The 17,281-nt window shown below is 31.9% G+C and overlaps 1 protein-coding gene across 1 annotated transcript; it reads left to right on the top strand.

Annotated features, from left to right (window-relative positions):
- The first annotated feature begins 14,520 nt into the window (after positions 1-14,520).
- Positions 14,521-15,548, top strand: LOC113873784 (transcription factor MYB78-like). Its single transcript, XM_027512098.1, has 3 exons — positions 14,521-14,707; positions 14,806-14,935; positions 15,047-15,548. Exons 1-3 carry the CDS (start codon positions 14,521-14,523, stop codon positions 15,546-15,548), a joined length of 819 nt encoding a protein of 272 aa, XP_027367899.1.
- Positions 15,549-17,281: the final 1,733 nt, after the last annotated feature.

Genomic DNA, 17,281 nt, shown 5'->3' on the forward strand with positions numbered 1-17,281 from the left:
AAAATAAAATGCTTCAAGCAGAGTAATTTATATTTAAAAATTTATAATGAAATTATCATCTCAGTATATAAAAAATATATGCGTGTGTGAGCTTTTAGTTAAACAGAGATTCAAAATAAAATTGATTTTAGTTCATTACAACTAATTTTCTAAGACAAACAATGTCCAAAACATGCTATAGGACAAGCATTTGACTTGAATCACTAAAAATATAAGGAGTTTTCACGTGCCAATCTTCTTTATGCAGGATTTGGTAGAGGCAATTAATTAACTTTTATGCAATGGTGGTTGTTCAGGATTCGGACTACAGAAGCGAAATCGAACTACAAAATTTCCATTCCAAATACTACAGTTGTGTAAAACTGAAAGATGGCTTTTGTACTGAGATCAGCCTATAGTTGACTCAGATGAAATGATTTGTGGATTTCGTGCTAATCGTTGTAGATTGTTTTGATCTCAGTGCAAATGTGTTTGATTGCTCATACTTCTCTGTCAAATTGAGAAAGTGCTGATTCTTTTTTTATTCGGTTAAGGGTTTCAATTGAATAGAGATGCAGAGTAGATGAGAAGTATCCCCCTATTTATTCTTTTAATATTTTATGAAAGAAATATTAGATTAAAATATGACATAAAAATATAAAATATAGTTAATACCTTTTTCGTTTAATACATAAAACATTATAAAAATAAGCGACAGGGCGACGTAGAATTTGTCCTTTTAAAAGTTTTAGATTGCCTTAGTAATATATGTTGGGGAAAACCAAACACAAGAACACAATTATTTAAAGTGAGCAGCGGAAATAATTTCCCAAACTTGCAAGAACCTGTGAGGAGCAACAACAATAATAAATGGCAGCAACAAACACAAGGACACAGAGAATTATTTACGTGGGAAAACCCTCTCAATGTGAGAAGTAAAAACCCACGGGCTCAAGCCAGTCAATCAAGCTCCACTATAATCAAATGAGGTTACAAGAGAGTCTCAAAATACTGCACAAATTCGTGCAAACAACCAGTTAATACAACCAAGCAATAAAGCCTAACCAAAGAGAGAAAATATCACAAAACAGAGCTTCTGTTCATACACGATTTCTCTCAGCCAAAACCTCTAATCGACGATCCCAGCGGTCAGAATGAAGAAATATACGTCTGGGAACTACTGTCAAAGTTTCAGCTCAATCTAACGGTTAACTAAGGATAAATAACAATTTCTCAGCAGCTGGTCTGTGCAGAGTCACCAAAAACATGGCTTCTGTGCGAAGACAATATCTCCAACTTCAGACCTCCAATCGACCATCCGAACGGTCAGAACAAAGAGCACCGTGTTATAAATCTTCTGTAAAATTTTTAGCCCGATCCAACGGTGAACTAATCGGATATCAAAGAAATGGAGTAGCTGGTCTGGAGCTTCTTCTTTTTTTCCCTCACTTCCCTTCTCTCTTTTTGATGCCTCTCACTGAAAATACTCACACTAGGCTGCGAAAATGGACTTCCCTCACCCACTCCACTGACTTCTCACTCCCCTCAATTAAGTGTAGAAAAATGAGCTTGAAAATTTGGACTTTTGGACACATAGTTGGGAGTCCAACCCAACAATTCTCCCCCCTCACAACTATGTGGAGGTGACCGTCAATCCGACGATCTCACAACAGTACTCAAACTTTCCTCTTGGTAGTGCCTTAGTCATCATATCAACACCATTATCATCAATATGAAATTTAGCCAACTCCAACAGCTTAGCATCCAAAACATCACGTATCCAATGATACCTTACATCAATATGTTTGGATCTAGAATGTAAAGTTGGATTCTTACCAAGATGGATAGCACTTTGATTGTCACAAAGTAACAAGTATTTGTCCTGCATAAAACCAAGCTCTTGCAAGAATTTCTTCGCCCATAGCAACTACTTGCACGCTTCAGTAAGTGCAATGAACTCTGCCTCTGTGGTAGACAACGCTACACACTTTTGCAGCCTTGACTGTCAAGCTATAGCTCCCCCTGCAAATTTAATAATATAGCCTGAAGTAGACCTCCTGGAATCAATGTCTCCAACCATATCTGAGTCTGAGTAACCTACCAAAGTAGGTTTATCACCTCCAAAACAAAGCCTCAAACTACTAGTACCACGAAGATACCTCAAAATCCATTTCACAGCATTCCAATGCTCTCTACCTGGATTTGACAGAAATCTACTGACTGTACCAACAGCATGTGCAATATCTGGTCTTGTACATACCATTGCATACATCAGACTACCCACTGCAGATGCATAAGGAACTCTGCTCATGTCTGTCTTCTCAGCTTCATTTGAAGGACTTTGTTTAACACTCAGCTTAAAATGAGCCGCAAGAGGAGTGCTCACAACTTTAGCATTTTTTATTTGGAATCTTTGTAACACCTTCTCAATGTAGTGCTCCTGTGATAGCCAAAGTTTCTTCTCTTTCCTATCACGAGTGATTCTTATACCAAGAATCTTTTTAGCAGCTCCCATGTCTTTCATGGCAAATGACTCGCCTAGTTGCTTCTTTAACCTGTCAATCCTGGAAACATTTTTCCCAATAATAAGCATGTCATCAACATACAATAACAGGATAATGAAGTCATCATCAGGAAACTTCTGAACAAAGACACAATGGTCAGAAGTAGTCTTCTTGTAGCCTTGATCAAGCATAAAGGACTCAAACCTTTTATACCATTGTCTCGGAGCTTGCTTTAAACCATATAAACTCTTTCTCAACCTGCACACATAGTCTTCCTTGCCTTTAACAAGAAAACCATCAGGTTGCTTCATATAGATCTCTTCCTCCAAATTACCATGAAGGAAAGCTGTCTTCACATCCATTTGTTCAACCTCCAAATCAAAAGTAGCAGCTAAACTTAGCACTGTTCTGATGGATGACATCTTCACCACAGGTGAGAAAATCTCATTAAAATCAACACCTTTTCTCTGTCTGAAACCTTTCACTACTAATCTGGCTTTGTACTTTGGAGATGTAGAATTACTATCTTGTTTCACCTTGAAAATCCACTTATTCTCTAAGGCCCTCTTGCCCTTAGGCAACTTCATCAAGTCATAAGTGTGATTATCATGCAAGGATTTCATCTCATCCTGCATTGCATCCAGTCACTTTTTCTTTTCTTCACTCTCAATAGCCTCTTCAAAACACTCAGGTTCTCCATCATCAGTCAACAACACATAATCTTTAAGATCATACCTTTTAGATGGTTGTTTCAGCCTGTTAGACCTTCTGGGTGGAACTAGTGGTTGTTCTGGTGCATCATCAAGATCATCATCATGTTCCCCTTGATCACTATCAATCGGAACCTCTAATCCATCTCCAACCTGCTGGTCATCAACATCACCATGTTGCTCTTCATTCTGAGAATTAGTCTAAGCATGATCCAGATTATGAACAGGCAACCATATTGGATTACCATCAGTCAGATTACTATCTTTCTTGGGTGTAGTCTTTTCCACTTTGTCAATATCTTCAATGGTTTGATCTTCCATGAACTGCACATCACGGCTTCTAACAATCTTCTTTTCAATAGGCCTTGCCAAATTCATCCTGACCATAACCAATGAAGATACATTGCCTTGTCTTCGCATCCAACTTGGATCTTTCATCCTTTGGAACATGAACATAGGCCTTGCAACCAAAGACACGCAAATGATCATAGCTCACATTCTTGCCAAACCAAATTTTGTCTGGCACCTCAGTCTTCAAAGCAACTGCAGGACTAAGATTAATAACATGCACTGCAGTAAGCAAAGCCTCTCCCCAAAAATGATTAGGCAATTTTGCTTTAGAAAGCATACACCTAACTCTTTCAACCAAGGTCCTGTTCATCCTTTCAGCTAAACCATTCAGCTGAGGAGTTTTAGGAGGAATCTTTTCATGTCTAATACCCTGCTGCCTGCAATAAACATCAAAAGGTCCACAGTACTCACCACCATTGTCAGTACGAATGCATTTCAGTTTCTTGCCTGACTGCCTCTCAACCAAAGCATGAAATTCTTTGAATTTTTCAAGCACTTGGTCTTTTCTCTGCAATATATAGACCCATAACTTCCTGGAACAATCATCAATAAAAGTAACAAAGTAAAGTGCACCACTAAATGACTTTACCTTTAATGGGCCACAAACATTAGAATGTACCAATTCAAGTAACTCTGACTTCCTGGAGGGAGGATGCTTCTTGAAGGATACTCTGGTTTGTTTACCAGCCATGCAATGAGAACATTTCTCCAACTCTGCATTCTTTAATCCCGAAAGAGCATCCCTTTTAGCTAAGCAATTAAGCCCCTTTTCACTGATATGACCAAGCCTTCGGTGCCACAAAGATGACTCCATGTACATAGCATTCACACTCTCTTTAGCAAGCAAAGCTTTAGTCCAATACAGTTTAGAATGTTTCTCCCCTCTGGCCACAACCAAGTTACCTTTGGTAAGTTTCCACTTTCCAGAACCAAAGTGACTGTCATAACCACAATCATCAAGCAAAGGCACAGATATCAGATTAAAGCGAACATCAGGAGCATGTTTGACTCCTCTAAGTAATAACTGCACTCCCATGTTGGTTTGCAAGCAAACATCACCAACACCAATCACCTTAGACACACCATCATTACCCATCTTTAACACTCCAAAATCACCAGAAGTGTAAGATGTGAAGAACTCCTTCCTTGGTGTAACATGCAGTGTAGCACCACTATCAACTATCCACATGCTCTCATCAGATACAAGATTAACAGACTCATAGTCACGAAGAAGAACAAGATCATCACCTCTAGTAGTAGTGACACGATCATCATCATCATGATCCTTCTCTTTCTACTTGCCCTTCTTGCCTTTGTTCTCCTTTTTCCAAAGAAAACAGTTCTTTTGGATGTGCCCTGTTTTGTGACAATAATAACACTCCACATTCTTGTATCTTGACTTGGACTTAGTCCTGCTCTTTTCTCTACCACCCTTCGGTTCCTTTTTCTTACTTCTCCCCCTATTTTCTGTGAAAAATACCTTGGACTGAGATAAAGAACCTTGTGCCTTCCTTCTCATCTCTTCATTAAGAGCACCACTCTTTGCCATTTGCAAAGAAACAACACCATTAGGAGCTGAGTTTGTAATTGAAACCCGAAATATCTTCCAAGACTCAGGTAGAGTATTCAATAGCCATAGTCCCAAAACCTCATCATCAAAGTTGATACTCATTCCAGACAGTTGATCTAGGAGCCCTTGAAATTCATTCAAGTGATCTGAAATAGAAGAACTCTCCCTGTACCTCAAATTCATCAAACAATTCAACAAATACAATTTATTGTTTCCTGACTTAGAAGCATACAAGGATTCAATCTTCTCCCACAAAGTTCTAGCATGTGTCTCATTAGCAATGTGATTATATACATTGTCTTCTACAAATTGCCTAATAAAATCACATACTTGCTGATGCTCAAAAGTCCATTCTTCATCAGACATATTTTTCGGCTTCTGAGTAGTAAAGACTGGAAGATGCAATTTCTTCACAAACAACAAGTCTTTCATCTTGCCCTTCCACAAATGATAATTAGTACCATTCAAAGCTACCATTTTTGTATTTGCCTCCATCATTCAAGCAAGTCAAATAATCCCAAAACCAGAGCCCAAAGAGCTCTGATACCACTCTGTTGGGGAAAACAAAACACAAGAACACAATTATCTAAAGTGAGCAGCGGAAACAATTCCCCAAACTTGCAAGAACCTGTGAGGAGCAACAACAATAACAAATGGCAGCAACAAACACAAGGACACAGAGAATTATTTACGTGGAAAAACCCTCTCAATGTGAGAAGTAAAAACCCACGGGCTCAAGCCAGTCAATCAAGCTCCACTATAATCAAATGAGGTTACAAGAGAGTCTCAAAATACTGCACAAATTCGTGCAAACAACCAGCTAATACAACCAAGCAATAAAGCCTAACCAAAGAGAGAAAATATCACAAAACAGAGCTTCTGTTCATACACGATTTCTCTCAGCCAAAACCTCTAATCGACGATCCCAGCGGTCAGAATGAAGAAATATACGTCTGGGAACTACTGTCAAAGTTTCAGCTCAATCTAACGGTTAACTAAGGATAAATAACAATTTCTCAGCAGCTGGTCTGTGCAGAGTCACCAAAAACATGGCTTCTGTGAGAAGACAATATCTCCAACTTCAGACCTCCAATCGACCATCCGAACGGTCAGAACAAAGAGCACCGTGTTATGAATCTTCTGTAAAATTTTCAGCCCGATCCAATGGTGAACTAATTGGATATCAGAGAAATGGAGTAGCTAGTATGGAGCTTCTTTTTTTTCTCCCTCACTGTCCTTCTCTCTTTTTGATGCCTCTCACCGAAAATACTCACACTAGGCTGCGAAAATGGGCTTCCCTCACCCACTCCACTGACTTCTCACTCCCCTCAATTAAGTGTAGAAAAATGAGCTTGAAAATTTGGACTTTTGGACACATAGTTGGGAGTCCAACCCAACAATATATAGGATGTACGAAAAAATAAAAAGATTTAGGTGGGCCAGGCCAGCCCACATAGAACCCCAAAATAAAAAGACAAAAAAATAAAATAAAAAATCATCTTGCATCTATGTCTTGAAAATTTCTACACCCTTTACTCCCTTTTCCAATTTATCCTTAGCATGAAAAAAAAAAAAATCTCTACCTCAGGAGGGTGGTTCTCTCTTCTAGGTCTTTCTTCTTCTTTTTCTTCTTTTTTTCATTAACTTTTCTTTCCATTATAAGTTGAGTTTTCTCTTTTTCTTAGTAATTTTGTTTTCTTTTTTTTAATCTTTTTTTACCCATCACTGTTTGATCTTTATTTGCCTTTAGTTTCAATACTTAATTGATTTTTCTATTAAAATATCCCTCAATCAATAATCTACGATCCATCTCACAGTTTAAAAAAACTTTTACAAACCTCAAACTTTAATCCACCTTCTTACATTTGTGAGAAACTATTCCATGTAGATTAGGATCCCATGTCTCGAGAGTAATATGGCTGCCGCTGCTCAAACAATCCAACCTCCATACATATTATATGATTAATTTGATATCAAATTTTATTTGCATTAACTTTAATTTTTAAAATATATATATTTTTCAATATTGAAGAATTGTTCAAACTTGAATATAATATTTTTCTTTAAATTTGATTATGATTACTTATTTAATAAAATTTTCTAGAGATCGAAGATTAGTGATGTACAATAATGATGACAAATTAATATAAATATTAGTTATATTAAAAAATTGATAAAATGTAAATAATTCATAAAAAATGTTTTTTATTTACTATATTTTGCCCTATTAATTTGTTCTTTTTTAAAAATATTACTGTATTTACGTATCATACAGTATCTTACTTAGAATAAAACATAGCTTGAGATTTATGTTATTTTCCCCCTTTCTGGCTTTTGGGTGAATTGGACTGCTTGAAAGTGATACTGTTAGAAGGAATAGTTCCTTTGACTTACCTTGGAAGTTTTAGAGGAATGTGGTGTTCTGAAAAATGACTTCACCTCTGTAAGTTTGGTTTAATGGTTAAAATAATATTTTTTTAAAAATTAATTAGTGATTTAAAGTAAAAGAAAAAACTTATTCTTTGTTTGGAATAAATTTTTGTTAGATAGACAGTGATTTCATATTTAATACAGATGAAATTAATTTTTTTAATTTTTTATTTATTTAATTCGTTTAAAATAGGGACGAAATACCTTAAAACTTGCCATGTGTACACTATTCCGTATAACAAAGGGGCGAAATACATTAAATTCATCTTTGATAAAGATAAAACTGTGAGAACATAACACGTGTCCAGTTATAATTGAATTCGTCCTAATTTTAGACAAAACTATAGAGATCAAGATTTTTTCGCCTCAAATTCGTCTCACATGGAGACGAAAGTGCTTATACCCCTTGGTCATTCCACTGCAGCTACAACTAAAAGTTCAGCAAATTTAAAGTATATAATCCTACCTCCTGCGGATCCAAATTGAGACAAATTGATGTAAAGAAAGGCTGTATACTTGGAAGGCTTGGATATAAGGTTAGTTATAAATTATATTTTGTTAAATATTTTTAATATTAATAAATTTAATATTTTTTTAATTACTTAAATAAATAGGGATAGTTATATTTGTTATATTAATAGATGTTTAATATTTAAAAATAGATGTTATATTTATTGTGAATATTTATTATATATATGTGGAATATGTATAAAAAATATAAAATTTTTGTAATATAAAATGATGTGAAATGTAGTAGTATATTTGTGTGATTTAATAATAATTTATTTTTATTATTTATACAAATAAGTATAATTGTAATTGTTTATTGATATTTTATTTTTTAAAAAATGCAGGATGAGTGAGATTATTATTATTATTGTCTATTAGAATGAAAAAAATGTTGTTAAAAATGAAGGTGTGACATTTGAAGGTAACAAAAAAAAATAATAAAGATAAGAAGAGGGATAAGTTTTATGAATTTGAAAAAAAAGATTCATGACAAGTTAAAATTTAGTAATAATTATTTTATATCTAGAATAATTTCTCGTTTTATTGTTGATTCAAGTGTTAAACAATACTCTGCATTGGATATATATGATGATGAAAATATTAATTGTATGATTAGTGTATATCAACAACAAAGTATTATAACAGTTGTTGAATTATATGTAAATATTGCATTTGGTGAGAGTTTAAGAGTTGGGTCAAATATGTTAGACTTAAGCTTATCAATATCACCGCCTAACCTTATGAAAATGGAAAATATAGATGTTATAGAAGGTATAAATTATACTTTTTTTTTAATTTTTAGTAATGACACATATTGAATAAGTGTATGTATTTTGAAGGATGTACAGGTTTATGTAGTTATGAAGATGAAGTCAATAGTGATGATGATGATACTGATGAAGGACATATTTCGTTAGATAGCTCATCGTATACAGATGTAGATAGTGATTTTGATTCAGACTTAAATTTACAACAAGAAAATGTTGGAGGTAATATTTATAAAATATATTGATATCATGTTTATTTTTTAATGATGAATAATATTTGTTTATATGTAGTTGTAGGTGAAATATCTTTTTGAAATATAAGTTCACACTACAATTATATTAATTGGGACTACCCAGACCAAGAAATTGAATCAGAAAAAATTAGTTATGACATTTTATGGGTTATTGGAGATCCGTTACACGTTGATTTATTATTTGACTCTAAAGAGGAAGTTAAAAATGTCTTAAAACAACATGCAATGAAAATACATAAGAGTTATTTTGTTGCTGAGTTAAAAACAACAAAGTTGTATGTGAAGTGTTTAAACCATAACAATGATTGTCCATGGAGAATAAGAACATCATTGCTTAACATAAAACCTCCAATCAACTACAGCATGTAAGCCCTAGCAAATCAAATGATCTGTAAAGGATTCTGTGCATGCATCGCCACATGGGTAAAATGTTGGTATAACCAACTCGTCTTCAAGAAGCTACCAATAAAAGCATCAGTGATGGTCTAATCCCTAGGCTCTCCTCAACAATATTAGCATAATTACCTCCAATAGGTGCTATCACAGGTCTTTCATCAATCCATAAACCTAACAACACAGATATATCTTGCAAAGTGATCGTACACTCGCCTGAAGGTAAGTGAAAATGTGTGTCTCTGGCCTCCATCTCTCTACTAATGCAGTGATCAACGGAAAGTCTAATGGGAACTGACGTACGTAAACAATCCCAGTAAATCCTGCAAGCTCTAAATGTGGAAGGATTTCCTTTGAAACACCATCCAAACCAGTTGAAATAAATTGGCTCTTCCTTACCTTTAAAATAGGATGATCCCGACCATTCCAAATATGTTCAGACATGTGAATATTCTGTAAGCGCAATAATGAAGGATCCTCTTGTTCAGGATGAAGGACCCTATTCTATCCTGAAGATGAAGCCATCTACACAAAATATAAAATATAACATGGTCAAAATTTAAAATTTTAATATATATTATACAAAAAAATTTCATAACATGCATAATTAAAAATTATATAATTATAAATAATCTATCTCAACTAATTTATATCTCTCTTAAAATTTGTATTGGATAACTAATTTTCAAACTATCATTAAAAATGAGATTATTTATTTAAAATAATTTCATCTCATATTGTTAGTATCACTCTATAAATAAAATTATATAAATATAGGATATAAATAAATTTTTTCATTCTAAACTAATTAATATCACTCCAATAATCTAAATTAGATAACTAAATTTATTATTTTATCATAATTAACCAATATTAATTATATTTTTAAAATTAAACTATAAAATGATAAATTAATATAAATATAGTATATTATTTTTATTTATTATTTTACATAATATATAATTTTATTAATTTTTAAATAAAAAATCCCTTCCCTTCCTTTTCTTTGAAAAATTTTCTCCCAAAAAACTTTTTAAAAGATGGATTATCATATAGTTAATATAAATATTATTTATTTATTTATAAATTATACATTTAAATTACTTCCCTTTCATTAATTTAATATAAATATTTTTTAATGATGATTTACACTTATAAATTAGTCTTTCACGTAAATTTTAGTTTCTCTGCAACATCTAATGTTGTCGGCAATTAACTTTAAATATGTTATAATTGATTATTTTTATTAGTTAATTTAAAAAATTAAATAAATCTCTCTATATGTGTACAATTGATTTTATAATTTCATCCAAAAATATATTAGTTTATTACAACTTTTAATATTTTCAATTTTTACCATAATTTTTTTTAATTATCTAAATCTGTTCTTTAATCATAAATAAATATATCTATTTACATATTTTAATGATAATTAATATCAAACACAAAATTTATGTTATAAATTTTATACACTATTTTTTAATTATTATTTCTTATATAATTAATCAAACAATTTGATACAATTTTTTTTAATTTTCTATTCTGAATTTTTTTAACTATTTATTATTGTATTTAATTTTTTTAAATTAATTTTTAGTTGTTTTATAATTTATACCTCAAATTAGTATAATAATTCTAAATGAAAGCTTAATTTTTAATCTAAATATTACTATCAATATTTAATTTTATAAATTTTGGTTATTTTTTAATTTCTATAAAATTATCAAAATTTTGTAGATTATATTTTTAATTAAAATTTACTAAAAGATTTTTTCTACAAGCTAAAAATTTAATAAATTTAGTTATAAAATTTTAATTTTAAATATTAATTTTACTATAACAATTTTCTCATCAATAATTTTTTGTATATAAAATTTTAAAATTTTTAATCAAAATATTAGATTACAAATATCTCTATTTATAAAAAATATACAAAATAATTATATTTAAAATAAAAAACCTGTTTGGTTTTGACGGCAAACTGAGGAACAGCGGTGTCTTTCCAGGAACCTCCTACGGTTAATTTTATTTGTTAACAACGACTGTGTAGCAGGTTACCATTCTTTCAATCTCTTCAAAATTTTAGTCCAAAAACACGTTCACTGCCTGCAACCCAAGTAGATCTGGACACGGTTCTGCAATGGATGACAAAACTCACTCACAAATCACGCTAAAACGATAAAAAAAAAGAAACTATCCAATTCGCACAAATAGAGGAAATACAATTGTAACCGTGGAGGGAGAGAAGGGAAGAAGGAGGCGCAATTACCATTGCTCTACCAACACATGGCCCAATAGGATGTTTCATCCCTAAGTAAGACGAAATCAACTTTTCATCTAGCTCAGCAACAAAATATCTTTATTGGGCCACGTGTTATGGGTGGAAAAATTTAATTCAAAATTTTAATTTATTTCATTTATATTTAAGGCAAAATTATTAAATTAAAAATAAAAAATTTGATTTTGTCTGAAATTAATAAGAAATCACTGTCTATGTGATAAAAATTTACTTCAAATAAAAAATGTTTTATTTTTACTTTAATTCAATAATTAATTTTTAAAAAAATATTATTTTAATCATTAAGCCTCGTAAGTTTACCCACACGAAGAGAGAAGGTTGTAAACTGGCCTACGTTAGCAAAGATGACCCGATGACCCACTTGTTAGAAGAGTGGAAGACCAAGTCTGGATAGAATAATATACCCTAGCTAAGAACCTAAGACCCATGTTTTCCTTTTGCCAATGATGTGATGTCTTGTCATTTTAGTACTTTCACTATTATTTTGTTTGGTTTTTCTTTTAATTATATTTCCTTTGTGAATAAAAAAAAAGGTTGAAGCCTAACTCCCAAACAAATAAAAGGCCTTCTTCGGTTGCAATAAACACCTCCTCCTCCTGCAAAAATAAGCATAAGCAATGCCTTGTGTGTTACCTTTCTTCCAACTCATTACATAGATAACCTTCCCCTCCCCTACTATCATTAATCTTAATAATTCTATTCACAACAATCGTGTTTAGTAGGCACTAGGCATTTTACTACAACAAAGTTCCAAGGAAAGACTAAAGTCATGGGATATTTACCTTCCAAACTTTGTGCCATAAGGGTGGAAATTGCTAAATCTCATAAACAGTAACTTCTTTCTCCATCCTCTTCAGTACATTATTTTTCCTAATTCATTCTTCACCAAGCATTTACCATGGGCATTTTTTTAATCCTTAAGTGTAACTGTGACATTTTCTCGGATAAAGACTGCATTAACCAATTCTTCAATCCATCTACATATTTTATGGAGTAACAACTAACATTGTGTTAGAATGAAGGGGGGAAAATGGATGAAATATATTTGGATGAGAAAAAGGAAGAAGGGAGAGAAGTTTTGAAAGGTAAATTCCACCAAAAACAAAAAAGGCATCAAATGGGGAGAAAAGAGAAGGGAGAGTGAGGGCGGGGGGAAGGGATGGTAGGGTTTTATTTTTATTAATTGTATCTTTATTTTATTAAAAATATTTGTATAATATAGAAAATAAACATATTTTTATAAAAATATTATAATAATATTTTTAAAATAGTTTAAAATTTTTATAATTATTTTAAATATAATTTAGTTATTTATTTTTATTTTTTATTGATTTAAAGAATTATGGTTTTCTTATTTTTTACTATTTTAACTTATCTAAAAATTAAATATTTTACCCTTTTAATTTCAAATTTCTGTTTTCTCTATTTTACTTGAACTTTCATCCAAATAGATCACTTAGTGCTTATTTGTATTGAACTCAATCAATTTTGATGAAAAAAGAACATCATTACTATAAGACATGGATTGAAGTCATGATTAGTGCACTACATTATGATAATCCATTTATAATTCAAAATTGTTTAAAAAAACTTAATCGAACATATATCCTTTATCTATATGATAAGCAATCAGAAAATCACCTGTTTTAAAAGATGAAGGACAAGATATCTTAAATCACGAAAAAGAAATATCTCTCGCCTCTCTTAAACAAATATATACTTTTTTTTTTCATCACGATAATTGGTCTATTTATTTCTTGATCGACCAATTGATCATAAGAAATGTTAATAAAGATAGATCAATCGTTATTTTGGATAATTGACCTAGGTTTTTGGATTAGTAGCATCGACGAATTTTAAAATCAATTAACTTATTTTCATTAACATTAATCACGTGTGTGTAGATATAACATATCTAATGTGCCACAGCTTTTCATGATCATTATGAAGTAGAAAATTTAATATCGAATATTATCTTCATAAATACATATTTATAGTACATATAATTAATATATAAACAAAATTAAGCTTTTTAATTCTTTATTAATTACATCGATTTGAATTTTATTTCATGTACGCAAATTGCAAAAGTTCCTTTATAGATTAATTTATTTTAATCACACCTAACCGTAACATCAAAATAAAACTCATACTCTATTTACTAATTCCTGTTTTTCTTTGTGCTCTTATTATAATATGGAATTAAGTTAGTTACATTGCAGCAAACTTGTATAAAGAATAAAAGTTATTTTATTCTTTACATATTAGTTCATTTGACTTCAATAGCAACTAAGGGAGGTAGTTTACCCTGAAACACAGTCAGATAACTAAAACCATTTTGATTTTGGAATCGCAACGCTGACCGAAGGTTAAAACCTTTGACAAACATGAAAAAGTATAATTATTATTTTGCAAACTTGCTCTATATGCGTGTCAAAAGTCAAAGGGTCAACTCTAAATGGCAAGGTCAAAATAAAAGACACGAAAACTTGAGGAAAAATTAAATTAATGTGTCCTTCAATTAAATTATCAATTCAGTGTTCTGCAAGACTGCAACTATTGGGCAATCTTCGCAGCCCCCCACTTTATCTTTTAGTTTTGACAAATATTCAATCCTCAAAGTGCTGATCCTCCTAAATCCAATGTCATATCTTTAGCTTATCTCTCCCTATATAATCACCTTCTCTATCACATGTTTAACGGAAAGATCTAAGATATTTTTCACCAAGCTGATTCATATACTTGAGTGTAATATGGAGACAAGGCGTGTTCAGGTTATGAGAAGTGTATTGGATTATTATGATTCATCAGCAACATATGGAAGTGAAGAAGAAATTGTAATAAAGAAAGGTCCATGGACAGAGGAAGAGGATTCTGTTCTTAGCAATTTCGTCAACGTCCACGGCGAAGGTCATTGGAACTCCCTCGCTCGCTCTGCAGGTAATAAGCTTTCATGTCTATATCTATATATGTACTAATTAATTAACAATGGGACCAAAGTCCAAACTAAATTATGTGTTTCGTGTTTTGAACTTCAGGTCTAAAGCGAACTGGTAAAAGTTGTCGACTAAGATGGTTGAACTACTTGCGTCCAAATGTTCGACGTGGGAACATCACTCTTCAAGAACAACTCTTAATTCTTGATCTCCATTCTCGCTGGGGCAATCGGTATGTATATTTATATTATTATTGTACGTAGTATTATTGTAGCATTATTAGAGTTTTGCAATTAAATAAGTATATGATTAAATTTAATGTATGTTATGTTATTTATTGAAGGTGGTCTAAAATAGCAGAACAATTACCTGGGAGAACAGACAATGAGATCAAGAACTATTGGAGGACGAGAGTGGTGAAGCAAGCAAGGCAACTCAAATGTGATGTAAACAGCAAACAGTTCAGGGACGCTGTGCGTTTTGTTTGGATGCCACGTCTTGTGGAGCGGATTCAAGCTTCTTGTGGGTCTGGTCCTGATCAAACCACCCTTTGCAACACTCAAACTCAAAGTGGGGTCAATCCCATAATGTTTTCAATGGTTTCATCGTACTCATCAGGGGTTGATGTTCAACCTCCCTCTCTCTCTCATACAAGTACAAGCACATCTTACAATTTAATGGGTGGTAGTAGCTGGTCATCAGATAGTGTAGAAAAGGGCTTCATGTCAACCCCTCACATTGACATGCAAGCATTTGAACCCGGCAATGGTTTTGGTGATGCAGACTTGTTGTGGACGGATGAAAACATATGGTTCTTGCAGCAGCATCTTGCTGATGATTTATGATCTAGTTTTACAATTTAAACTAGGCATTATATTTGACAAGTTCAAAGACATCATAGTTTAATTACTTGACATTGTTAAACTACTGAATGGCATTTATTTAACTGATGATTGATTGTTTGTTGTTGTCCTAATCATATATGAACTTGCGTAATTGTATAGTACATTTCTCTTAGTACAATTAATGAATGAATGAATTGGGTTTGCTTTTACGGGAAAGAAGAAAATCTAATAAAGAAATTGAAAGTACCAAGCTACATGCAGCTAGGACGTGTGTGAATATGGGAATATGAATTGACTTTAACACTGTTAAGAATTGGGTGTTGTATTTGGCGTTATAATCCTCTAGAAACAGATGGGAATAAAAAACGTGATGGAAGTTTGACATTAAGTAATAACTTACGTACGAAGACTGGGATCACTGAATCAGTAAGGAGCAAAATAATAGTAATATATTGGTTTAATTTCAATGGGTTTCTCATTGGAAGCACTAAGTGCCGCAACCTTTGAAACCACCACCTTTTCATTCTTCATATGTTATTCGAGTCTAGGTTCGTTCACACGGTCAACTACTTTTTTGTTTCATTTTTCTTTGCCTCTTTGGTTGTCGCGTATATGGTCACAGCTTACCTCATATCCCATATTCAAATATCATTGTTTTTCTTTTCTTTCGCTTTTAAATTTAATATGATATACAGATATTAGCTCGTAACTATATATAAGATCATAATTATATGTTAAATTTATTAACTTTTATGGTTCAGATTATTCATATGTACTTTAATTAAAGATTAAAAAATAAAACTGAAAAAAAAAGAGAAAAATTAGAAAAAGCATTCTCTATTAAAAACGATTTTGCATTTTAACTCTTCAGTTAATCATTAAATAAACTACTTTGATTCCACATTCTTTATGTAACCTCGTTTGTTACTGATCGACATAGTGATATTTGATAAAAATTGGGGAATAAAAAAAAAAACAAAGAAGACACATATAACTGTTGATCATTTACGTTATGCTGCCGTTTACTTGGACTGTGAATGGGTAGCAAATTGGGAAAACAAGACTTGGCATTTGGACTATAGAAAATACGTCAATCATTTTCAATTTAACTATTGAGAGTGGGAGATATAATTACATTGTCGGAAAGCCTCGGCAATCAGATGTCATTGCCTATGACTTCTTCGTAAGGAGGATTTAACATTTTGGTTGAATATATGACAATTTCTGGAATAAAAAATTGCTGAAATTGATATATGAGAATCTGGGTTTCTAGGGACAACACCATTTATTCACACTGAAAATTAATTATTGTAAAAACCTTTAGTATGTCGTTAAAATCAGAATTTGAGAACTTTATCAAGCTTTTTAGTAATTTATTACATAAAAGCAATTTTTTTTGCTTAATCCAAATAAAATGCATTATTTTAAATTTACTTTTCAAATAATACACCGAAACGTAGATTTAGCTTACAATTATTATTATTTTTCGATTAAACAAGCGTGAAAAGAGCAAACTTAGATGCTAGTGTACACGATATTTTTTAAGTCAAATTGTATTTTTCATAAAAATAGAATTATATATAAAACCAATTATTAAAATAATTTTTCATGATTAATTGAAACAATCTTTCTAGTTTTCTTTTTCTTCTTCAACAATGACTTGCATAATATATTATTATTATTAAAAGGATAAGGAGGGCGGTCCAAAATTGGGCTGTGGGCTGACACTTAGT

This window comes from Abrus precatorius, unplaced genomic scaffold (assembly GCF_003935025.1).
Source record: "Abrus precatorius isolate BTA unplaced genomic scaffold, Abrus_2018 Scaffold7, whole genome shotgun sequence".
NCBI lineage: Eukaryota > Viridiplantae > Streptophyta > Magnoliopsida > Fabales > Fabaceae > Abrus > Abrus precatorius.

Excerpts from the sequence above, each read along its gene's own strand:
- LOC113873784 (XM_027512098.1), top strand. The coding sequence starts at position 14,521 with ATGGAGACAAGGCGTGTTCAGGTTATGAGAAGTGTATTGGATTATTAT. Across the intron at positions 14,708-14,805 it reads CTCCCTCGCTCGCTCTGCAG|GTCTAAAGCGAACTGGTAAA; the intron begins GTAATAAGCTTT and ends TTTGAACTTCAG. Across the intron at positions 14,936-15,046 it reads CATTCTCGCTGGGGCAATCG|GTGGTCTAAAATAGCAGAAC; the intron begins GTATGTATATTT and ends TATTTATTGAAG.